Here is a 27,229-nt window from a genome sequence, read left to right as displayed (position 1 = left end):
GATAGATGGATAGATAGAACGATAGATAGAACGATAGATGGATAGATAGAACGATAGAACGATAGATAGAACGATAGATGGATAGATAGAACGATAGATGGATAGATAGAACGATGGATGGATGGATAGATAGAATGACAGACAGATAGATAGATAGATAGAGATAGATAGATAGATAGAACTGACTAGACAGACATTTTAAAGGTGCAGTGTGTAATATTTAGAGGGATTCGTTGACAGAAATGCAATATCATATTCATAACTGTGTGTTCAGTACACCATATATACACCAAATGACGACCTTTCCTAATGAACCGTTATGTGTTTATTAGCTTAGATTGAGGCGTTTCTCTCTACACACACCGCGGGTCCGCTAACATCCACATGTTTCTACGGTGGCCCTGAGCGGACACACGCGTTTCGTCACTATGTTGTTCTTCATGATCAGAAGCTGCTAAAGTCACAATGATGAACAAGTGACAATAATATCCACAATAACATCGTTTTCCTGAATAATTAAGTAAACGTAATTTCTTAATTTATCTTCGCAAAGAGTCCTCACGCTGCTGTCTCAGACGATGACATCACTTCCTGTCGGCCACCGTAACTTCTGTTGGGTGCGATTCGCAACCTCACCACTAGATGCTGCTAAACATCACACACTGCAGCTTTAAATAAACCATAAATAAAAAGACCAACGCATCACTGGTGTGAAGGTACAACCTGTGCTTCTGGTTCACATCAACACCGCCTTACACATGCGAGAGAAAACGAAACTTTTAGAAGAAACGTGACATGAAAGCCAAATCCGTGGATTTCTTTTCTTTTTGGGAACGGTGAATGTCAGGAAACCCCGCGAGAGGCTACGGCTCATTTCCATGGATGTACACGCCTGTTATCAGAGCGCACACACTCCAGACCACATGTCAGCACTTCTGCGGCATGTTTCTCCAATAGTGGCACAGAAAAAGCTTTTGTCAGCCCTTTAAGACTCTCAACGGCCCGAGAACAAACCTCTTCCTCAGCCGGTGATGCGGACGGACAAATACGAGCAATCACCACAACTGACCACACGCAATCCATTAAATAGAGGAAGTCGAGGTCTTGAACAACATTGATTCGACTGTAATGGCAGCTAAAAAAAATTGCCAGGTACAAAATAAATAATATTAATGCTAAAATAATGCCTAAATAGAAATGTAAATACTCATTATTTATTATTATTGAGAACAATATATAAAAAAGGAAGGAAACAATGTAGAACAAAAAAGGTGCAGATCACGTTTAAAAGACTTACATATTTCAATTGTTTTTAAAGCCTTCTTGTTATACGAGTTAGAGATAGTCCTGCAGTAATGTTGGACTTCAGCAAGCAAAACATAAAAAAGTGGTTTCTGACCTGAAAAGTTACAGTTTGTTAACAAAAAAAGACGATTAAGTAAGTATATTTTGTTGTTGTGCAAACGCTCTTTTTTCCGAATAACAATTAACAATTTCAAACCAAACATTTCCCTGTGAATACTGATTAACTAGTAGTTTATGTGGCCAAAGTGACATCAGTATATTTTTTTAATATAAAAAAAGCATTTTGCTGAAAGATTATTTCATTAAATTTTCCTGATGCACTAATGAATCATTCCCGACCCCAATAAGACCAGGAACTTCTATTAAACTGTCAATTCTCGTTACAAGTTGACAGCCAGATATGATCAGTAATTAAAATTATGCCACAATAAATGAAAATGAGTGATGCACAGAGAGAGTCTGCTAATCAAATATTGCTTGGCTCATAACGGAGGAGATTCCTGCCAAGAGTCCGTGTAAACATGGAGGAATCCCTCACGGAGACGCAGGACAGGTGCGGAGATGAACAACAGCACGAGACGAAATCAAAGAGCTCTCAGAAAGAAGTCCCTCCAGAAAAACGGGATTATGCCATCGCATGATTCAGTGCATAATCAGTCCGCATGTTTATGCAGGGGCATGTTTTTAATACGCCGCACTTTCGCCGCATAAATTGCCGATTTCCGTGTTATATGATTTTATAATCCTAGGACTGAAAAAGTAGGACTGTCAAACGATTAATCGCGATTAATCGCATCCAAAATAAAAGTCTGTGTTAACATAATATATGTGGGTGCACTGTGTATAATTATGTTGTATATATATATATATATATATATACACATAAGTATATATTTATATACATAAATATTTTATATATAAATAAATAAAAATTCTTATACATGCATGTGTGTGTATTTATATACATACGTATATATATATACGTATATATAAATACACACACATGCATGTATAAGAATTTTTTTTATTTATATATAAAATATTTATATTTATATCTAATATAAATTATATATAAATCTATATACATGAAAATATTTCTTAAATATAAACAAGGATGTGTGTCTGTGTGTGTATAGAGGATTTTTATGATTTTTATAATTATTATACACAGTGCACCCGCATTTATTATGGATGCGATTAATCGCGATTAATCGTTTGACAGCCCAAAAAAAAAGTCATATATATCTGAGCAGAAAGTTGAGAAATGTTGCGTTTGCTTCGTTAAGTAAACGTTAAGAAGTGACGTAACCATGGGAACGTTATGAAGTGACGTAATTATGCGACGTGAACATCATCGAAAAGCTGTAAAACAGGAGCACACTTATTTTTTATATTTCATTTATTATTTTTTACAGAAGTTGTAGCATATTCCCTTTATAAAGCTACAGAACGTGTTTGACTCATCAATGTTTTGTAAGTTTGATGTGTTTATTAAGGTCTGAAATAAAACAAGATTCCAGCACTGTCTGTGATGCATATGCTTGCTTATCATAGGAAGTCAGAAGAAATGACTCTTTACATTAAAGGAGTAGTTCACTTTTGAAAAAACTTTTGCTGATAATTTACTCGCCCCCGTGTCATCAAGATGTCCATGTCTTTCTTTCCTCAGTCGAAAAGAAATTAAGCTTTTAGATGAAAACATTCCAGGATTTTTCTCCATATAATGGACTTCAATGGGGACCAAACGGTTCAAGGTCCAAAAGACAGTTAATAACAGTTTCAGATGCAGCTTCAAATGTCTTTAAACGACACCAGACGATGAATAAGGGTCTTATCATGCGAAACGATCGCTTATTTCAAAAATGTAACTTTTCTAAGGACAAATGCTAGCCTTGCTCTATTCTGTGAGGCGCGTTTGTAACGTCACGTAATACGTAATTACGTTCAAAAGGTCACGGGCGACCTTTTTCTTTTTTTTTAAAGAAAACGGGCCGCATAATCAAGGATTTTTGCTCACAACAATCTCAAAAAAACTCTAACTGTTGTGGGGGGAATCAGACCCCTCAGGTCATGAAGGTCAAAGGGTCACAGCAGAAGATGTCAGGCTCTAATGCCGTCAACACGGAGAGCAGCGTGTTTAGTTAAGCCATGTCACATGTTTTTTGTTTTTTCATCACTATCCGCTGAGACACACTGAGAAGACAAGCGGCCTCTGTAGACAGCCCAGGCTCCACAAACAAACTGGGCCAACCTGGACCACGGAAGATAACAAACAGTGTTCCAGCCAATCACTGACAAGAAGGGTTTGGGGGTGTGGTTTGGAGGTTTAGCGCGCGTGCGACAACGACTAACCATAATGGCTTGACCATAAGTTTATCAAGCGACAAGATACTTTTTGTGTGCAAAAAAATAAATAAAATAACGACTTTATTCAACTTTTCATCTTCTACTGTTCACATAGGCATGGCAGGCTTATTTATAGCACATTTCATACACAATGGTAATTGTGTATGAAACAGTCGGACGAACAGTGCTCATTCAGTCAATGCACAGCTAGTCAGGAGTCTACACTATTGTGCCCTTTGTCACACGTCGGCCTCCCTCACGCCACTCGCTCTCTCTGGTCTTCATGGGTAACGCACCCGAGCGGAGTTTAAAGCTCAGAGTGATTGATTAAGTGCCGGTCAGATCAGCGACGGGCTATCGAGAGTAGGAAAGGGCGATCCATCAACATGAAGGCCGATGCCAGCGCGGAGCACAGCAGATAGATGAGCGGGAAGAGGGAACATCGGGATCCCCGTCTCCGAGTCTCCGCCGCAGTCATGCATGAGAATCAGTGTGTGTCGTCATCAAGGCCTGAGTCCAGATTCTGTGTGTATAACAATACTTTAAACTATTGTTTTGTCGTATTAAAGAAGATACAGAAGGAAACTCAGATATTGTTGTACAGTAGGGGTCGTTTGAGTCAAACGCCTGAGAACCGCTGCATTAGATTCTTCAGTAACCGCTAAACTGCATTACACAGCGAGGTATGCTAATGTCTCAGACCCGCGCAGGTCAGGAGGCCACGAGATGAACACCAAACACACGGCCGAACGCATAAACAGTGGAAACTATGATTGCTAGTGTGATGCTGTGCAGAAGGCTGAGCGCGAACATCTGCTGTCGAGAAGAGCCTCCAGACTGTGTGCGACTCCACAAACCTGAACTCTAGCCACAATCCACTTTAACCAGGAGCTCATTTGCATAATTCCTTCAGCAAATTAGTTGCTAAAACAATACAGACATCACATAAACAACATCTCCTGCAGGAGCAGTTCTTCTCTCTCTCTCTCTCTCTCTCTCTCTCTCTCTCGAGCTACACTGATCTGTCAGACGTCATTTGGTAAAGCCAAAGATAGAGCAGAGTCAGTCACACCCACATAATCACTCTAATATGAGGATCTGATGCTCAAGAAACTTTTCCCGCCATTATAATAACAATCCGCCATGAAACATGCACACTTTCTCTTAAAGGGTGCGTGAGATGACGCTCTGATTGGTTTATTTCTCGTAACACCCAAACCACACCTATGAATAATGAAGCTACTTCAGACCAACCCCTTTTAAACTTGCGTCGGGCGCAAGAGACATTTATCCCGCCGGTTAAATAGCAACAGCGCCCAAGACCCGCCCACAAAGACCCGCCCACTAAGACCTGCCCACTAAGACCTGCCCACTAAGACCTGCCCACTAAGTTACTTGCGCTTCAGATGGTTAAAATAGGGCCCATAATGTTTCAAAATATTGTATATCAGATAAATGCTGTTCTTTTGAACTTTCTATTCATCAAAGAATCCTGAAACAAAACAGCAGTAAACAACAGTTCTCAACACTGATAATAATCATAACTGTTCTCATAACTCATATTAGAGTGATTTCTGAAGGATCATGTGACACTGAAGACTGGAGTAATGATGCTGGAAATCACAGGAATAAATTACACTTTACTGTGTATTCACATTGAAAACAGTTATTTTATTATTTTATCTGTTTTTTAATCAAATAAGCGCAGCCTTGGTGAGCAGAACATGATTTTTTCCCCACAGATTCCCACTGAAGCCGTTTCCAGGTCCAGAAGCGTTTAAACCAAAAGATGCATGAAAACTACACCGCAAACACCTCAAGGCCACGCTCTGCATTAAACAGCCTGCAATAAAGCGTTCGCTGCTAAACACCCGGGGAGATTCTCGTCGTAATGAAACACTCACAGCGCTGTGGATCTATGTGTGTGTGTGTGTTTGTCCTACCGTCTTTCCGATAGAGCGCGATCTCCACCTTCCTCTCCTCGGACCCGAGCAGCGCTTGTGCCATCTGTGCGATGGCCAGCCGGCGTGTGTGTGCGCCGTACAGGAAGCTGCAGGTGCAGGGCTTCTGCATGACCTCGGCCCGCGTGTAGCCGCACATGTGGCAGAAGCCATCGTTGCAGAAGATGATGGCGCAGTTCTCCACGCGCGCATTCGCTATGATGAACTTCCTACCTGCGAGAGAGGCGGGAAACAAACGCTGTGAATCATGGGGCAGGGAGTGTTTGCTTTGCTATACCTGCTTTAATTGGTGCATCACGTGTGCAGTCTGGGCCGGGTTTAGGTTTATTCTGAGCAATTACAGTCTACACTTCAGCATATCAGATATCAGAGCTGTACACAACCTAGAAAATACATATATGCATTAGTTTGTGAGTGTGTGCGAGTGTGTGTGTGCGAGCGTGAATGCGTGAAACAATGACACATCATCTGCCATTACTGATTTGTATGTGGTTTTCACTGATGATACTCAGTCACAACAAAACCTCATCTATGTTAACCATCTACATAACATCATCCTGGTGACACATCAACAAGAGTAATGCAGAAACATCACAGAAGACCCACTGGAAACGCTCAAAATGACCATCAGGTGGACTAATGTTGCACATTTCCAATGGCAGAGCATCACGGCCTGAGTCACAGACTACAAAACAGCTTCTGCTAACCTCAAACATCCACATTAGCATAGGCGCTCCATCACTGGGACAGACGTGTGTGTGTGTGTACATGTGACGACACACAGGGATGACCTTCACACGGGAGCTTGTGCCAACCGTTTATATCACTAGCTGAGACTCCCTGGGCTGAAGAGCCACAGCAATCAGCGTTTGACAGATGAGCTAACACACACACACACACACACACACACACACACGAGAGTTTGAAGAGCTTCGTGATGTCCCGGAGACTCCTGTCATCTCTCATGAGAAGCAAACACACACCGACTGCAAACACACACCGACTGCAAACACACACCGACTGCAAACACACACCGACTGCAAACACACCAGAAAGTGAAATCAGCAATATCAAATTAAACCCATGGAGTTAAACTGAGGATGGGGAAGAGAACGGAAAACAAATCTAGGGTGAAACTTGCCCCAAAAAGAGGAAAAAATTTAAAAAGATAAAATGTAATTATTTATTTAATTATAAAAAATTGCATAAAAATTATGCACAAATTACAGTACAAAAATATATATATATGAAGAGTTCAGATGCAAAAGCCTCTAAATGCCAAATTTTCTTCTTTAATGATGATTTTTTATCAAACTTGTATATTTAAGTTCAGTAATTTCACTTAAATAACAATTAATAGGTAATTATCATTGCCATTTAAGTGAAATCACTGAACGCAAATATACAAGCTTGATAAAAATCATCATTAAAGAAGATTTCAAATGGCACTTAGAGGCTTTTGCATCTGAACTCTTCATATATATATATATATATATATTCTTTATTATACAGTAATCTGTGTATAATATTTTATATCCAATATAAATATAATATTTATTATTAAACATATTTATAATATAAACATAAATATATAAAAATATAATAAATCTATAATATGTATTTATTTTAATTGTATATATTTTTACTGTGGTAATTTGTGCATCTTAATTATAAATAATATATATAAAGACAAAAATTAAGTATTTTTTGCATTGTGGTGTTATTTTCATGCCAATCAAAGCACTTTTCCTCTCAAATGCACTAATATCTTTAATGCACAAGAAAATAGTAACAACAACAACAAGCAAAAAATATCTTGAATGTAACTCGACACCCTTGCCTCATTGAGTATGCGCGGTTCTATGAATATGCAAATGAGCCCTGCCTCCACTCACTCAGAGATCCACTGGTTGGCGATCACACGTTGATCTGATTGGTTACAAGGTGGTTTGTGACGTCAGAAACACCAAAGTGTGTTTTTGAGACTGTCTTTGGTTCACTGCAGTTTTAAGGAGGAAATACTCCGCAATGCTGTCCACTTATCAATGCACACATTTACACAAGGGGGACTTTAAATGTAATAACCCTAGTTTGGGTTGAACTGCTAAGAATTGTGGAGGAACAAATGTAATTTGAAAACAGCGCCACTTTAAAAACACTGACACTTGAATGTGTTAGCATATGGCACCATAAGTGACACGTATATATCTGTCTCTCATGAAGGGAAATCTTTAAACAGCTGTATTGCTCTTGCAGGGATGGCCTTTAGGTAATTAGTAAGAAAGCGGCGCATTATTGATGCGCTCCGACACGTTCCTCGAGGCAACTGAGAAAACAATCACAACAGAAGCTGGTTCTGTTTCTAGCAGCTGCTCAACACTGAGACACAACACACACACTGCTCTCAGTCCATCCGTCTCCCTCAAATGAGAACATTTGCAGGTCATTCATATTTATTACTTCATTCATACTTCTCAGAGGCTGTAACTTCACTAAACTCACAATCGCAACATCAGCATTGCGGGTTCCCATAAAAACTGTGCGATTCATCAACTGTTCCACTCAGTATATCCGGTAGATAAAGGCAGAGGCTAGATTGACATTTCAAATGAGCCATTAGATGTCACATTACTGACAAATACATAAATTTCTCTCCATTTGCACATAATGCTGTAGATTTTATACCAGCACTCAATCTGGAAATAAATAATAATAAATGTCTCTCCTCCTGAGAGGAACCAGAACCCCTGTTTCCATCAACGACAGGCCTTTGCGGTTCTGGTAGCCGAACATGAAGCGCTGGAATCGCTAAAAGTTCACAATAGTGACTTGGTTTGATGTGATAAATGACAATAATCAGCGTAATTGAGGATCAAAGACTGAAAATGGAACGTTTGTCAAATATAAGTAAATTATGCTGTGAAAATGTAAATACAAAAGTTAATATTTAATATGTGTATTAATAAGTTAATATGTACATCATATAAAATATTAAATGAGTAGAAAAAAAATAGTGATTCACCGACATGAAAATTTTGGCCGATACTGATAACTCTACATTTGAAAGCCGATTGATAAATCTAAATCTAAAAACAATATATATATATAATAAATAAAAAATATGTAGAGAGAGCCTAATTACAAAAACAAAAGTCTCACCATTAAACGCCATGTCCTAAGCACACAATTAAAATGATATTATCATTATAATTTTATGTAGCCAATATTACAGATTTTTGCACTGAACCATATTTTTCTTTTTTGAAGTGACTGCAATCATATTTTATTCGATTCAAAACCATCATGTTGAACTGAGCGCATCTCAGCTGAAGGAAGTAATCAAATATTTATCAGCTTTATTATATTGCCCACATTTTTTTTTATTGGGCGGACAGAGATAACTTTTTGAAAATGTATATATGAAGAGTTCAGATGCAAAAGCCTCTAAGTGCCATTTGATATTTTCTTCTTTAATGATGATTTTTATCAAACTTGTATATTTAAGTTCAGTGATTTCACTTAAATGGCAATGAAGATTACCTATTAATTGTTATTTAAGTGAAATTACTGAACTTAAATATACAAGTTTGATAAAAATCATCATTAAAGAAGAAAATTTCAAATGGCATTTAGAGGCTTTTGCATCTGAACTCTTCATATATTGACCGATACCGATATGGTGGCCAATATATCATGCAGCACTAAAAACAATAATGTCTACATTTAAAATAGCAAATTAAAATAGCAATTTTTTTTTAAATAATTTCGAAATTTGCATATTTTCCTGCCAAAAAAAAAACAAAAAAACATTGGCTTGAAAAAATGTAAAATGTGATTACAGATTGACACCATTAGCTATTAGTCATATACATCTATAGAAAGTATAGCAAAGCAAAATAAAAAAGCAACTAGAGAGTTAGTAAATCACCCCAAAAAATGAAGAAGAATTTCCCCTGGACAGCAGAAGAGAGAGAACTATATTTAACTGATATCTACTGATATTGACAGTGCAGACTAGGAGAAATACATTAAACTATTGCCTCCTCCAGCGACTCTCTTCCCCTCAGTAGAGTCATGTCAACTGCATTTATCCTTTAAGTGCTTTTACATGATGGATGTTAGCGCCTTCAAAAGGGCGTCAGATAAAGGCCAGAAGCAACCGCTCGAGTCTTGAGTAAATGACAGACGCTTCACGGGTCAGCGGGGAGATATTTAAAGGTGAGAGTTTAGGTGAGGAATATAGAGGTGATATTTGCTCACAGAGATGCTACTTTCACTGCCGCGGATAAAAGCTCTTCCTTTTCGCTGAGGCCGTATTTAACATTTACATCACTTTTAGACGCTGTTTATTTATTTATTTATTTTCAAATGAGAGTTTAAGACAGGCAAGTAAAAATGCTGGAGACTTTACTACACTGATATGAAAATTTGGGCCGATACCGATAATACTTGATAATTCGCCGATGGCCGATAAATCTAAATCCAAGTTTTATATAATTTTTGAGAGCCTGATTACAAAAAACAAAGTCTTACCATTAAAAGCCATGAGAATAATGTTCTCATTATTTTATGTAGCCGATATGACTGCATCATTTTTTTGAAGTGATTCCAATCATATTTCAAGCATCCATCATGTTGAACAGTGCGAAAGGAAATAACCCATTATTTATCGGCTATAATATATCGGCCACAGCAGGCCAATAACCAAAACATTAAAAATGATCATATACCGGCCGATACCGATATATCGTGCATCCCTAGTAAATATTGACATTCAAAGCTCATTGTTCAATCTAAACTGTGGTTTTCTATCTAATCTTGATCTCCACGCTGATGGAGAAAGAAAATCCACATCATCAGCAGGAGTTTGGGTTCGTCCTGAGACCAACAGAAGACGACAGAACTTTAATGAGTGTCCTGAAGATAGGATGAACTTATGAAGAATAGATTCAGTTCTGCCAATACACTCTTAATCTAGAGATCAGAAAGTGGGATTCTCATGTCTGGTTGTCTGACATTAGCAGGCTTCAGACGGTGTACATCAGAGAAACAGCCACAGGCGCTCTGAAGATAGACAGAGTGGGGAGGAAAAGAGAAACTTTAACATAAGTGTGTGTGTGTGTGTGTGTGTGTGTGTCAAACCTATATACAGAACGAACCCTGTGACCAAAATAAGATGCATCCAGAGAGACTGACTGAGGGAAACTGAGGCGTTGAAAAAGAGAAAGGATGAATGATTCAGAGAAAACACCCTAATTAACATCTCTCGAGTCCTTTGCTGTCTCTTTATACAAGGTTTAAACTGATCTCTGAGTCCAGGGCTAATAAAAGCCAGTCAGGACTTTAAAGGAACAGATCACTCAAAATCTCTGATGTCAGCTTGACTGACAGATTAAAATAGCTTTGAAAGCTTTCAAGTTTAAAGGTTATGGTTTCAAAGTTATACAAGTCTTCAAAAAAACAGACAGATAAAGAGACATTCTGGTGCTTAAAAGACCCCAAAACACTGATCTGAAGAACCATTATTATCTCTACATACTTATGGATAACTATACAGAATAGCTAACTCGGGACGGACGGACGGACGGACAGATAGATAGATCTGATTATAGTGTTTTTCTCACACGCGATGGATCAGAGCAGAGAATGTCTAATTGAAGAGAATTGGCACTGGCTGGTTACTTCCGGGTTGTGGACTGGCTGCAGTAACGCGTCTCTGTCCATGCGGGGGCGCTCACGGTCGAGTGCAGAATGAATGGGAGTCAATGGGGTTTCACCCCCAGAAATCCACTTTTCTCAGAATGTAATTTTTTGTCAAGTAATTTGAAAGTTGCATTCAAAAGGGAGGGCTAAGATAATACACTCAGCTGAAAATTGCGTTTTTAAGTTCACTTATCTCTTCTAAAAATCCGTTCAAAACTGTGATGACGTCACACAATAGCAGAATGCTAGCGTGATCCGGCCAACAACGGCCTAACCTGTAAGAAATCAAAAGGACATAAGTACTCGTTCATTCCACTTTTGGCCTATAATCTATATTGAACTTGCCGAATCAACAATAAAATCGATGTTGATTTAATGACAAGCGACACATTTAGCCGTTTAGCCCCATAGACTCCCATTCATTCTGCTCTCGCTCATGATCACCCCCAGTGGAATTATAATGGAACTGCAACCAGGATGATGCACAACGGGGCTAATAGGAAGTGCCAAGGCTCTCCGTTAGACGGGCTCTGCTCAGACACACAGAAAGAAAGGAAGATTTGAATGGAGGAAATAAACTCATCTTCTTCTTTTATCTGAGAGGAAGGAACAAGCCGTGTCCCCTGAGAAAACAGAACAATGCATTTAGCAATGAGAAAGAGCTGAAAAAAAGCGACAAAGAAAACAGCAAATCCTCTTTGTGTGGCTTTAACAAGGCGAGAGTGATGCAGTTAATTGTACGTGTGTGTGTGTTTTATACGAGTGTGTGTGCTCTTTCTCCCTTCCAGCTTGTCTTGCAGATGTGAAGAACACAAGAGAGTGTTGTCAGACATGACAACAAGCTCACAAAAAACAGTCATATATGCATACGCACACTAGAGGTCGACCGATACCCGATCGCCGATATTCGCCGATACCGATAACTAGGTTTGTCTTGTCTGGGACACGTCCTGCTCTGTAATTATACATCACAACATGTTTCTTTATCGCTCTGACGTGTAAATAATGCACACTAATATCAGTGCAGGTCCATCTACTGCAGTGCATCTTTACATCAAACTAATGACTGATGTAGACGGCTTGTGCATTAGAGAACATGATCAACAGAGGCTGAACGAGAGAAGACAAGGAAGAATGAACAACTGTATTATGGTGAAATTTAATCACACCAACTCCTCTGACAGCACGCCGATAAGACTGTGATCTCACCCGCTCTCCATTACAGAGAGAGAGAGAGACATAGCAACCACTCTGCATCCCAGAATACTGGCAGAAGTAGACCATGACAACTCCGCAGCGATGTGATGGAAAAACACAACTTTATATAGAAAACTATAAATACTCCACCCTAACGCTCAGCAAAGTTCAGTGCGGTGGAGAAATGTGCATCTCAAACTCTCTTCTGACGCGTCCGTCTCAACAGATTACATATCTCTGCCAATAACATTACAATGAGATGAGAAAGAAGAACAGAAAACCTGCTCATCATGAACAGTGTGGTGTATAGGATGGGTCTGGATGGATGCATGGATAGATAGATGGATGGCGGAGCAATAGATAGATCGGTAGATAGATAGATAGATAGATAGATAGATAGATAGATAGATAGATAGATAGATAGATAGATAGATAGATAGATAGATAGATAGATAGATAGATAGATAGATAGATAGATAGATAGATAGATAGATAAGTTACACACAGAGTGGCATCATTATTTTTCAGCGTGAATGCCGTGAAAAACACACAACACACATCTAAATCGAGATTCACAGAAACAACTGGATCATTCCAGGCAGAGAAAGCTGGATTTACTCTTACCGGTTTTATTTTATCTCAATATGCTGAATTTAGCAGTAAAATCATACCCTATATATATTGCATTGACAACTCATCAGTTCAATATTAACCATCGTATATTCTGCATAAATGTATGTTTTTAAATAAACACTGACAAAAAAACTACAAGTTTTAGAGCTGGACGATATGATGATATATAGGCTAAAACATTGATATAAGTGATTCACGCGGATTTAGACCTTTATATTGTATTTATATAAAGCGTTCACAGCATATTTGCTTTATATTTTTCCCCGGCGTGGAAATCAGGCTCATATCAATGTCAGGAAAACATGATTTCTGGCCGCACGTCGATATCCATGATCACTGGATCTGTGGTTGTAAGGATCACGATATCGAGTCCAAGCGATAATCGTTTGATTTACTCGTGTTTTCCCAGTTTCCTCTACTAAACCCAGTGCACTCGGTCCGGCTGAGGGAGTGTGTTCCCGTGGGAAAGAGACGTCAATGCTTAACCTCTATTCAAGTCAAGTCACCTTTATTTAGAAAGTGGCATATCAGCTGTGGGACACTCATCTCACATCTCATATAATCCACTGAACACCAGAGAGAAAACACAGTTCAGTTTTTAATATTCGGTTGAGGTATCACAACGAGAAGCACGCGGTGTTCTTGTGAAACATCAAGGCTAGGAAAACAGATCCAAGCCATCTGGAGGAAAACACTGAAGGAGAAACACTGGCAACTTATGGTCAGTGCAATGACAACACACACACACACACACACACACTCTTCAAAACCGCCAAAGCACTTCTCAAACGCTGGCGATGGGTTTTGATAGAGAAGGTAATGTATTATTTAAAGCGCCCGAGGGAGGGACGCGGCGTCTTGAGAGAGGAAGAGGAGTGGGGAGGTTAAGATGGGAAATTACTTTATTTATGTCATAATTCAGAAGCCATTTCAAATGCTTTGGGTTTTCATTATCAACTAATTCCTCGTTAAATATGCAACTGCAAGACAATTATTATATGCGTACACTGAAAAAAATAATATGCTTTATCTAATCAATAAAATTGTGGCAACATATTACAAGCAATATTATTAATTAAATTGTACAAATTAGAATTAATTAGAATGTTAATTTGATTAACTATTACTCAATTCTAATTTGTTCAATTTAATAAATAATATTGCTTGTAATCTGTTGCCACAATTTTATTGATTAGATAAAGCATATTCATTTTTACAGTGTAGTATATGTAGATCTGATGTCCATTCTTATTGAAATTGTATGGTGATGTATTTATTTTTTAATAACGCATCAATCATGTATGTGTTAAAGTCCCCCTTTATCCCTTAAAACTCATCTTTGATGCACCAAAATTACATATTTGTTTTTTTTTTTTCTTGAAAAAAATGTCTTCATGCCTTAAAACATCTTGAATTTAACTCAACACCATTGCCTCATTTATTGTATTGGTTCTAAATGGGCCCCACATCCAATCACTCACTCAGCTCAGAGATCACACACACTTTGATCTGATTGGTAACCATAGATATATACACTAGACCTCACCTTGGGGTTCTAAGCATGCGTCAAAACCGCCGCCATCTTGGAACAGGGGTCTTGTCATAGGAAGTAGCTAGGTAACGCTGCTATCTCTGCCTTTACTTCGAATTCATTGATGGTGGCGGACTTTTGTGCAGCGTATGATGTTCACGGATGAAATCTGAACTAGGAAGAATGTTTAAAAAAAAAAAAAAAATTTCTTTATGGAATCAATGATAAATGCATGTCTGACCGTTGGAACAAACCCAAAAAACAAGAAAAATCGCATTCATGATGATTTATGGTGATTTTATTTGCGTTAGACCGGTGTCTACTACATTGACGCTGATGCATTAAAGTGGAGGGGCTCCTCTGTTTCAAGATGGCGGCTCTATTGACGCATTCGTTCCAATGAACTTCCGTAGCCAAGGTGAGATCTAGTGTATATGTCTATGATTGGTAACAAGGTAGTTGTGACGTCAGAAACACCAAAATACTCAGCAATGGTGTTGACTTATTGTATATTAAAAACACCACATAGACACATAAACAACATTAAACGCTTGATTTACCCCTCAGGAGGACTTGAACAGTTATACAACAATATTATTAATAATTCAGAAGTAAAATATGGACTGACACCTGTTATACTCCACTATTATTCACATCTAACTGAAGACAGCATTCATTATCAAAACAGTCTAAATGTCTGCGGGAATCAATGAAACGATCAGCAGATGCACTGAAGAAACCCAAGGGATAAACATTCCTCACTGGAGCCAAAACATCAATGCGCAATCTTGCAAAATTCTCTTTTTTTATCTTCATCATTACTCATTGGTGTCACCTTTACTATTTACCAACACAAACACACCACAAGCTGCTTTAGAAAGCACAACAATTCCAGTCTGAGACAGATGGAAATCAAGACTGATTGGCTCTTTGAAAGCCAGTACGATTTTTGAGGATGATCGAGTAAGAAGATCCACATCTGAGGCTTCAATCTTCATGTCATCATGAAAACTGGGGCAATTTAAAGTTTTAAGACTCAAAATCACATGCAAGGTTAAACCCTTAAACACAAAACAGTTTAGATGCAATTATCTAATCAGACCTAAAGCAACATGTCTGCATGTGACTCACAAATTAACTCTGGATGGTCACTAATAGCTAAAAAGCTGCAATAATATCATCTAAAAGAAAACATAAAGATGATTGATTGTATAACTGTGACTATAGGCCTATATTGAACAGAACCACATGTTAAAATAAATGATGATGAACAGTCTAGCTCTCCAGTTTACAACATATGATAATTAATAACTAACATCATCATTTGTTATGTACCTCTTCTCAGAGACAGTGTCTTTATTGGATAATGTTAACATCCAAAGCACTGAAGGCCGCTCAAAATATCTCGTTTAGTATTAACGTACGTCAGTGCTGTTATTTAATAACTTACACCTGTTTTATTTGATATGGTAGGCTACTACAACATGTCTTCCATAATCATTACCAGTCCTCACATGGTTTTTCGAGGTTTTTGCTAGAATATCAAATTGTTATTTGTCACATTTAACATTAGGTGCAATTTTCTAGCTGATATCACAGTTAAAACTGCTTTAAATTGGAGTCATCGAATGTATTCAGCCATAGTATTTCTGACAGGAGTAAAGTGTCCACAAAAACATGACATGTCCAAAACACATAATATTATGAGTTAAAAAAAAAATACAAACACAATACAAGCAAAATAGTGAAAATAAACACGAACTTACTTTGACTCTCGAATTTCCTGATGATCGTGTCGAGGAAAGTGTTTTGCGGCGCGACGTGCCCCCGTCGTACCGGCATCCTCGCGCGCTCAGTCCAGCGAGTGTCACGAGCTCAAGCTGACCTTCCTGCCACGCTCCACGTGCCCTGGGCACGCGCGGGTCCACACGGCGACGCGCGATCTTCCCGCGCTCTGGGGAACTTCATCAGCACGAGCGAGCCCTCAGGAGAACAACACGCTATTTACTTATCCAAGAGACAACAGTTTCCAGTTTCCGAAGATTGTTTACGTCGTGTAATCCGTTAAAAAATGAGAAAGTATCGTTAGACTAATTTACTCCGTGACATGTTGGACGCTGAACTCTGTGCGACTGTAACGCGCTCGCGAGGTACCCTAATTTCCCCTTTGTCCAATTAAAGCGCTCTTCTGTGTTTTCATACGTCAAAAAACAAATGTAAGAAGAAAAGAGATTTCTTCCTCTTGCTTATAAAGAAAGGAGAAGCGATTCATTTGACGGCGCGCATCGCTCTCGCGCGCGCTCCTCCCGTTTCGATGGTGACCAACGACAACAACGAGCTCGTGAAGCTGGATGCCCGCGTCTGTTTAACTACAATACAAACACAACTAAACTTAAATTACTAGTATAGGACATTTATTGCTGTGTGTTTCTGTTTAGTTCATTTCATTCCGGTGTCATTTGTCTCCTTTCGCAGGTGTCGAACCCTTGATGTCGTCATCTCCCGGGCTCTTGAGGAAAAGGAACAGAAATCACGGCTTTAAATTGGGATACTTCACGATTATCCCGACGAGGATCCCGAACGATCACCGAAAGCTCCATGCGAGATCCTATAACTCACCTGACAGTTGCGCGCGCGCGAGAGCGCTTTCAACGCGCTTTGTTTTCCACCGTCGGCGGCGTCGCGCTGTCAGAGACTGTACATGATACGTCATCTTCGGTGCACGCGTCGCGGGCGTGGGGTTTCCCTGCGCCGTCACGCGCGTGCAGACAAAAGACACTCCTCGTGGTCTAAAACACCAATATTATGCGTATATCATGCGGAGGTTTTCAGTGCAATAACAACGATTTTGCAACTTTTTGCTTATTAGCCTAAATAGCAAAATAAGCGAGTCGAAATCGTAGTGAAATGAGGGCTTTTGTCCATATTTATCCAGACTGTCTTTGAAGCATCTCTGCCTCCTCCCCATCAATCCCTCTCATGCAGTAGCCGTGACACACTTACATTCACAATGGGGGAATGGAATCAAATAAATGCATGTGTGCTGCGGTGCATCTTTGTCTTCAATAAACTGCCACACTAAGCCCAATGTTAGCAAAAAGGTTAGTTTAATTGTGCATTAAAGTCAGTAAAAATCAATTATTTTGAATTGCATAATAAAACAGTTTAAACTCATAATCATAAAATGAATGAAATAAGAAATCAGTGATTAAGACCATCAATTTAACTAGGCTATAGATGCAATTATGCACATTTAGAAATAAATATACTTGATGTGAGAAGTTATATATAAAATAATGTTTTATATATCAAACCACAGACAAAGGAAAAAATCTCTCTACTTTAGTAAAATCGTCTAATACACTAATTTGCTACAAACCATTTATCGAAGTTGGCAATAATAATAATCAATTCTTTATAATCAACGTGAGCTATATTCATTAAAAAACAAAATATTAAAGACTGAAAAAAGTAATAAATCCAAACATAATTTAAAGGCTGTACAGATTGTAGATCTCGTAGAGCTTTAGGAAATATTCAATAGAGAAGATTCAGTCATATAATGACAAGCTACATAAAGAAGACCGGACGAAGCGTTTCTGTCCATTCATCAGCGTCTCGACAGGTCTCCACCTGCGCAAACAGGAGAAGGAGATTCATTAGCAGCTTTTGGAAATATTTTATCATGCATTCTTGATTCTGAAAGTTGACTGTAATGAGCTTGTACACAAGAAAATATCATTAAACATGCATTTGGTCTCAGACACGCTGCAAAAAGCAATGTTCTTCCTTCGTTTCCGTATTATTTTATTGATGCATTCATTTGAGATGCACAATATAAGACGATTAATAACTTCAAAACTTCCTGTTAGTTTATTTTCTGATGGCAGATTTCTTGTTTGCACAAACTCACTTGATTTTCAGATTTTGCATCAGTAAATGGATGTTTAGATCATGGTACAAAATGCTGACAATGCATCATCATCATCATCATATATTTAATCAATGCAACCGCAAAGAGTCGTTCAAACAAACAAGTATTGGGCTGCCTACAAAAACTTCTTGCTAAATTCAGAATAATGATGTGCATTAAAGTGTTAAAATGGGCATGATGGTTTCATATCTCTCTCTTTTTCACATCTCAACAAAGACAGGAAGCTTTTAGCGCTAATGCAACACAATAAAGAGAAAAGGAAGCCAGTTGATGCTTTGTGTGTATTGTCATTCTTGCGGTGGATTATGGGAAATGCCGTGGTCTAGTAAACGGTCTAAATAAGTGTTCTAGGAAGCTTTATAGCAACAAATGCATTCAAACTCAATTGAAAAACATTCATAATGACAATTTAATTGAAAAATATTCAGTTTGCTTGATTTTTTTAATCGCCACACCCTCGAAGAAACTCGGCTCGTCTCATAAAAGTCATTCTGACATGCCTTGAAAGCATAAGTCAGGCGATCTCCTCGGCACAAATGATGGTGACCCCTCGCTCTAAGTGAAGTCCCGCAGATTCAATTAGCTAATGAGATCAATCGCATTGATGAATGACTAAACACTGACGAGGACAAGCCTAATGAGATCAGGCATGCTGGAGACGCAGCGTACATTACAATCAGGCTCGTTATACATCACAACATGATGCTTCGCTTATGAATTGTGGAAATGCCACATGCCCTTCAGAGCTGACTGTTAAAAACTAAGAATCGTTTATGGATGTCAATGTGAATAAAGTTCATGATAAATGTCTGTTAAAATTGTTTTTTGTTTAGGATCTACTTCTCATGATTAACGAGTTGCTTATTAGGATGCATTGGCTGATTATTAGTACTTATATTAATGCATGACCATATTCTACATCCCTTAATTTAATCCAATACCTAAACTTAACAACTACCTTACTAACTACTAATAATTAAAAATATTATTATTTAAAGTCCCCCTGTGGTGTAAATCCAGCGTTTAATGTTGTTTATGTGGTGTTTTTAATACGCTTAACCATGTGTGCGTTGATAAGTGGACAGCATTGCTGAGTATTTCCTCCTTAAAACTGCAGTGAACCAAAGACAGTCTCAAAAACACGCTTTGGTGTTTCTGACGTCACAAACCACCTTGGAACCAATCAGGTCAACGGGTGATCGTCAGCCAGTGGATCTCTGAGGGAGTGAGTGGGGGCGGAGCTCATTTGCATATTCATAGAAACACACATACTCAATGAGGCAAGGGTGTCGAGTTAGAGTCAAGATATGGAAAAACGCTTAAATATGTAATTTTGGTGAGTTTTAACGGATAAAATGGTCGACTACAGGGGGACTTTAACAGTGTTGATCGCCATCATGGAAAACTAAACATGGGAGTGACAGAGTTTTTGTTTGTCCTCTCTAACAGCGCCAGTCTCTCTGAACCGAGGATGCCCCCGGGCTTCACCCACCCTGGCAGCTGGTGCACTCGCAGCTGTGGATGACGGGCAGAACGACGGGCTCCACGTCTCCGCTGGCGCACTGAAGGCTGAGGAACCGCACCGGGGTCTGCGGGTCGAGCCTGTAACTACAGCAGTCGCAGAACGCCTGCAGGTACGGCTCCTGAAACAGAGAGAGTGTGTGTTACGTCTCAGTTTGTGTCTACGCCCTAAACGCATTTACTCTTTTCGTGAAGATAAAAGTAGAGACTTTTTCGTCATACAATTCCGGTTGTTCTCTGTCACTGTACACTGACCTGTCAATCATCGTGTCACTGTACACTGACCTGTCAATCATCCTGTCACTGTACACTGACCTGTCAATCATATTGAATATATAAAATCCTCCACATTTCATTTCCTACAGTATCGGAGAGAAATGTTGATCTGCAGTCGTCTCCTCATATTAATGCATAATGATGAGCTAATGGCCAAACGAACCTTTATAAAAGCACACACTGTTATAGAGTGCCGAAGTGATGACGTCACTTTGTAGGACGACTCGGAAGCTAGCAGCGCATGGGTTCCCTCGGTCGAAAAGCAATGTATTTTCCCCATAGACTTTTGGAAAATCGCAAAAAATAAGATCTGTGTTCAACAAAGAGTTGTGTGACCCTTACACGTTTTGTCTAGCAAGATCATCTTTACAAGTTAATCCAAAATGTATACATTTTGAAGCCTATATGAAGAGTTTAAAAAACACAATCAGACACAATAAAGTTTAGCAGGTTATAACTGTGTGTTCTATGTCATAGATCAAAACGTAAAAATATTTAGAGGTTTTGTTCAGCACAGACCTTATTTCAGGCGATTTAGCAAAAACCCATTCAAAAATCCCATAGGCTTTAGAGCGAGGGAATCGTAATGCTAAAATGCTAACTCACTTCCGCGTTTTGGCCTACAGAGTGACGTCGTAACTTCGCACTCTATATGGACAAATCGCGTCCTGGATTGATTTGATACGGAAAGCATCGTTTTACATTTAAATAAGAGAAAAAAAATCTTTGTAATTTTCTTTGGTGAGCCAAATATCTTGAAACTTGCATTTTCCAAGCATGAAATTTCAGCGGTTTCAGCCTATTTTTGCATTGTTTCACGGTGTGTATGTGAAATTTTAAGTACCATCGTAGTACTTTTGTGGCAACGTCCAACACGGCGGGAAACACTTGACTTAACCATGGGACTTAACGTGTAAATGCGCGAAACTACTGTAAATCAAGCAAGCTTGTGTGCATAGGCCACGAAATAACTCATCAGCGGACCGGAGAGAATAACATGGATTTTTTTTTTCAAAAAAACCTTCAAATTCAAGCACTTTCAAGGACCTGTATCTTTGCATGTTTATTTTCAAGAACTTTCCAGGGCCTTGAAAAAATAAAATCAGATTCACAAACTTTCAAGGATTTCAAGGACCCGTGGGAACCCTGATATAAAATCCTCCACATTCCAGTATCAGAGAGAAATGTTGATCTGCAGTCGTCTCCTCATATTAATGCATAATGATTAACCTTTATAAAAGCACACATGAAATACTCGAATAACATTAAATAAACATTTTTTTTATCAGACTAAACTTTGATTAGTCACTCAAACCTTTATCTAAACCTCTCACCGTCGGTTGCACCATGTTTTTTAACACTTTTTATGTTTGTAGTTCCTCCTCCAGAGCGCAGTGGATTGTGGGTAATATTAGCCGGATCCGCGATCATCTAGAGACTTCTGGCACACTCTTTTCAGCATACTCTTATTTCAATCTCACACACTGTTCAGGATGGATCGTGTGGACATTGAGATGCAGGGAGAGATTTTTTATTTTTTTTTTAAATTACATTACTTTATCAATTCATAACAAAAAGACCACCACAAAATATCAAAACACGTCTCTTCCACCACTGAAGAAATAGCGCCATTGTAACACCACTGCTGTACAAACGTTTGACCATCATCCATAGCTCTATTATAACTCTAGACTTTACACAAGCTTTAAAAATCCTGATCATGTGTATTCTCAATTGCATTTCTCCTTGTAAGTATTGCAAGTTTTGCTTGGCCTGCTAAAAACTACCATTGTACCTTTTGATTCTGACTATAGCCAGATCCCAAAATAAAATAGAGAGAGAGCATATGAGAGGCCAGGACAGACGAGCCAAACACACGGATAACCATCCAAAACATCTTCACGCTACATTTGCTCAAACGCCAATGGCCTGCTCTCTCTGATGGAGCGAAATCCTGGGATCATTTAGAGCGTTTCGTCTCTAGAGATAGAGAGATAGAGAGAGAGAGGGGGAGAGAAGAGAGAAAGAGAGAGAGAGAGAGAGAGAGAGAGAGAACACGAGACGCAAAAGAAGAGGGCAGATGTGAGAAACAGAAAGAGGTGTGAGTTTTTGGCGTTAAAGCTGCAGTTGCAGACTGGTTTCCATGGCAACCGGACAGAAGTTTCCATTTCAAACACATTTTAAAATAGTTGCAGCAACTGATGAAACATTTAAATCAAGAACAAAGAACACAGGCCTGATAATAATGGTGCTTCAGTACTGTGATGATGATCATAAATCCACTCTATGATGGTATCAGAAATAACTGATCAACATGAGGTTTATCCATTACTAACATCTATCTTAAATTTGAAATCCTTTAATAAATGATTTTATTTATTTATAGATTTTTAGTTATGCATCTTTTCGACGTTACAACATAATATTTTAAAGGCTCATTTCTCTTGTCTTGTACAGCTTTTATATATATATACAGTATATATATATATATATATATATATACTGTATATACAACATCAGATTTAATTTATTATATTGTTTCACTAGTGTGTGCAGGACTCTATAGTTCATTTATGTAAGTGAGGAGAGCAAAATAAAGTAAACTGTGACATATTACACCCAAATATTCTTCACTATCAATAAAAATTATACAAATTTGGGATCAAAAAGGATGTTCTGCTGAAGTGTGTTTCTGTAAACTGGTTGAGCTAAACTGGTATTATCTAATTGTGTAGTTCAATTTAACAGCTGACAGATATTCAACATAATTCATGTGTGAGAGTCCAACAGAAGGACAGACAAAACCAGTCAAATATCCACTGATCTGAAAACTCTGAGATATATATATATATAGATATATAGAAATTGACCAAACATTATATATTATATATGTGTGTATTATATTATATATATGTGTATTATATATAATACACATAAGTAAGTATAAATCCTCAGATTGACGTGGTTCATGCAGAACTGAATCTCGACACACACCTCCAGAATGACATCGGTCCGGGATAAACAGCGCCCCCTGCAGAAGCTGACCTCCACGTTGTCCCGGCGACAGTCGCCCTTGGTGATGTTCCTGACCTCAGTGTGACGACGGCACTCGGCAACAGGATCCTCTGGAGACCCGAAAGTGATGTTCATGGGAGAAAATGGGACAGGAGAGAGAGAGAGAGAGAGAGAGAGAGCAGGGGATTAATGGAAGCACATACAGTACAGAATCAAATCAGAACATAATTGTGTGTTGATTTAATGAAGGATATCTGGAAAAAAAAATCGAAAGAAGATCGCTGCTTTTTAGATCCATGTTACCATTAAAACTTCCTTTTTAAAATCAACATGCAATTGAAATCCACATGTTTTCTTTCTTAGAGAGTCTTCTGATTGTGCACAATTCATCTGTGCATGTTTTTATGAGACAAAATATTTGGTTTGGTAATATTTCATCTACCTGCTTCAGCAATGGTTAAAAACTTTAAATACATTTTTAATATCCGGTTTCCCTCAGAAATATTGTGTGTTACAGGGTCGAATAGTATTTCATGTTGACTTTACATGTACACAGTGCTAAAATGTCCTTAAAATCCATGAACTGCTTAATACACAAAATATGTAAAAGAATAAATGAAGAGTTCAGATGCAAAAGCCTCTAAATGCCATTTGAAATTTTCTTCTTTAATGATGATTTTTATCAAACTTGTATATTTAAGTTCAGTGATTTCACTTAAATGGCAATGAAGATTACCTATTAATTGTTATTTAAGTGAAATTACTGAACTTAAATATACAAGTTTGATAAAAATCATCATTAAAGAAAAAAAATTTCAAATGGCATTTAGAGGCTTTTGCATCTGAACTCTTCAAATATAGTTTGAATAGGAAAACAGACAATTTTAAAAATGCAAATAAATACATTGTTAATTGCATGTTAGTTGGCATGTTAACTAATGTGAACAAATTAGCCCTTATTAATAGTTAGTTATTATCAGATACATCCCCAAATAAGAGATTCCTGCATACAGTATATGCTAATAATGTTTGCCCTTCTGACTAACTATATGATTATTAGTTGCATCAGTTTCTCCCACTGATTTAGAAGATTCTCTCCTGCATTTAATTCCCAAAACTTTGAGAGCTTTCACAAGTCAGCATTTTTATTTCGCATAAATCCGAGCGTCCTGCAGTCTCTTGAATGCAGTTCTTCGGCTGTAGTTTGCCTCAAACTCGGAGTGCCAAAAGCTCAGTCTGCGTAATGATGTGTACTACTACATCAATAGTGTGTGGCACAAGGGCTGCGAGAACTGCTGACAAATATCAGCTCACTCTCTCCCTATTAGTGGTGTGTTTGGCGACTCTCACCTGGATACTGTCTCCGGCACACAGGGCAACAGTCCTCCGCTTCCAGCACCTTCACTTCACCCTGAACCACAGAGAGAGATGATGTGAAGGACAGCGGCGGCGCCTCAGAATAGCTCACGTACAAACTAATGATCTATGATCAACGGCAGCGGATCGATCAAAACTGACTTTAGCTGGACAATAACCTTATCCTAGAGCTGCTGTAAAGACAAACACTCTGTTACTTTAATTTCGTATTATCACTGTAAAGCTGCTTTGAAACAATCTATTGAGTTAAAAAGCGCTGTATAAATGACGGAGACTCGGACGAATGCTGAGCGACTCCCAGAGGTGCTCGTACACATTTACAGCCACAGTAAAACGGAAAAAAAAATCAAAAAATCTTTTATAAAATAAAGATTTTGTTTGTCTTGTTATTTACATATATACACTCCTGGGCAAATAAGAATATCAAAAAAGCATGTGCAATATATGGGTGACCATATCGATATCGGCAGATATATGTTCATTTATAATGTTATTTATTAAAATGTGTCCGATATATTAAAGCTGATAAATAATGTCTTCAGCTGAGACACTTCAGATGCACACTGGTCAAAATCTAATACATTATATCAGAGATTATCTCAATAAATGCTTTAAAAAAGTATCGTTTGTTGTTGTTGGTTCATGAAAGCTTATTGTAAAGTGTTAGTTATTTGTTATTATCAGCCACATCGCCAAGTGACAAATAATTCTTTAATTTAATACAATTGGCAAAATAATTATTTAATCTAAATTAATTATGATTTTTTTTTTCAGCATTGTTTTTTTGCAGCTGCTAAATCTTTGTAGTGTATATGTGTAAGAGTTTCCACAGTCAGCGATGTTAAATCCGGACTCTTTGAAAACTGTTTTTATATCTGGTTTACTATGAAAGTAAGTGTTTATTTCCGTCCATGATTATAATAGTAGTTTGCAGTGTTGTAGTCGAGACCACCTCGCTCGAGTCCGAGTCGACACCGAGACCAGAGACGGTCGAGTCCGAGTCGACACCGAGACCAGAGACGGTCGAGTCCGAGTCGAGACTGAGACCAGTCAGGGTTGATTACCTAATTTACTTTTATTTACTTAGAGAAATCCTTTTTTTTTTTTTTTTTACTGAATTTACTTAGAGTTTAAAAAATATGATCAGTTTAGGGTAAAAAGGCCACATAGTAGGTGGTGTTAAAAGTAATTTTATTACAATTTGTCATGCGCAGTTGCGCACTATAAAATCACCAATCACTGGGCGTGTCAATCAATTTTTTTAATTTTTTTTTATTTAACCTTTATTTAACCAGGTTTGTCTCATTGAGATATAACATCTCTTTTTCAAGAATTTAAAGAAATATTTTATTAACATACATTAATAATCATGAAAAATATTTTTAATTGAACTCGAGTGACTCGGGAATAATTCCGAGTCCTAAAAAAAAAAAAATGTTCGAGTACGAGTCAATTCCGAGTCCAAATGGACACGAGTCCATGACAAGACCAAGACCATTAAAATATGGTCTCGAGACCGAGTCCGAGACGAGTCCGAGTCTCGAGTACTACAACACTGGTAGTTTGGAGTGAACAGGAACAATCCCACGGTGAGGAGTGACATTTACTCGAGCCGGCAGCAAAAATGCAGATTGTGTAATTTAATTTTGCACTAGATGAAGAAGAAACAAATGGTGTAGGCAGTATTTTTAGTGTTTGTCTGGGGCCGGGTTTAGGGATGCTGAGGTTCGGAGACGTCCCGGCCGTCACTCCAGAACAATCTGGGACTCGATCTCGGACCGGAGCGGTTGCCTGGACAACGGGTCAGTCTATTTCCAGCGTGTCTAACTGGCTCATTTCTGATGCAAGGCTATTCACTGCTTCACTGGCCGACACACACACACACACGAGTGAAACCAAACCGTGAGAATGCATGAGCAGATTTAAGACAAAACTAGGAATATATATGAAACGATATCAGTTGAACTGTCAGAAACAACGAGTTTGTGTGTGTGTGTGTGTGTGTGTAGTGAAGGCGAATGTCCGATCTCTCACCTCAGAGCACTGCAGTGGAGGACAGTTTGATTGACAGTGTTTCTGGCCATTGATACAGCGACATGACTGACAGCCGTCAACCCACTCCAGCCCCGGCTGTGACACACAACACACAATGCAGGATTCAGATTTACAGACACTTCACTACATATATACACAGTCCCTGACAAAAGTTTGGAAACCTGACAATGCTGCATTTATTTGATCAAAAATAAGGTAAAACACTGAAATATTATTAGTATTTAAATCATCAGTTTTCTATGTGAATATACAGTAAAATGTAATTTATTCCTGTGATGTTCAACATCATTACTCCGGTCTTCAGTGTCACATGATCCTCCAGAAATCATTTGCTGCATAACATATTTGTGGAAATAATACCATTCAAACATTTGT

General features: G+C 38.3%; 2 protein-coding genes across 5 annotated transcripts in view; both read right to left on the bottom strand.

Annotated features, from left to right (window-relative positions):
* kcnh2b (potassium voltage-gated channel, subfamily H (eag-related), member 2b) overlaps positions 1–17,634 on the bottom strand; it is a 135,069-nt gene extending 117,435 nt beyond the window's left edge. For 2 of the 3 annotated variants that reach the window (XM_089125530.1, XM_039656276.2), the window contains exons 1-2: positions 16,443–17,633; positions 5,595–5,825 (exon numbers count right to left, since the gene is read on the bottom strand). In XM_089125530.1, coding sequence (XP_088981656.1) covers positions 5,595–5,825; positions 16,443–16,518 — 307 coding nt within the window. In that variant the 5' untranslated portion in view covers positions 16,519–17,633. Of the gene's footprint in view, positions 1–5,594; positions 5,826–16,442 lie in introns of all 3 variants that reach the window. The other variant, XM_089125532.1, reaches the window with a different exon arrangement.
* Positions 17,635–17,755: 121 nt separating this feature from the next.
* sspo (SCO-spondin) overlaps positions 17,756–27,229 on the bottom strand; it is a 112,300-nt gene continuing 102,826 nt past the window's right edge. For both annotated transcript variants that reach the window (XM_089125501.1, XM_089125502.1), the window contains 5 exons: positions 26,834–26,929; positions 24,773–24,833; positions 23,402–23,532; positions 20,103–20,253; positions 17,756–18,309 (listed from right to left, as the gene is read on the bottom strand). In XM_089125501.1, the coding sequence (XP_088981627.1) occupies positions 18,287–18,309; positions 20,103–20,253; positions 23,402–23,532; positions 24,773–24,833; positions 26,834–26,929 (462 nt within the window). In that variant the 3' untranslated portion in view covers positions 17,756–18,286. The remainder of the gene's footprint in view (positions 18,310–20,102; positions 20,254–23,401; positions 23,533–24,772; positions 24,834–26,833; positions 26,930–27,229) is intronic.

The sequence above is a fragment of the Pimephales promelas genome, chromosome 22 (genome assembly GCF_988280905.1).
Source record: "Pimephales promelas chromosome 22, fPimPro1.hap1.1, whole genome shotgun sequence".
Classification (NCBI taxonomy): Eukaryota; Metazoa; Chordata; class Actinopteri; order Cypriniformes; family Leuciscidae; genus Pimephales; species Pimephales promelas.
This window is presented reverse-complemented; position numbering and strand designations above follow the sequence as displayed.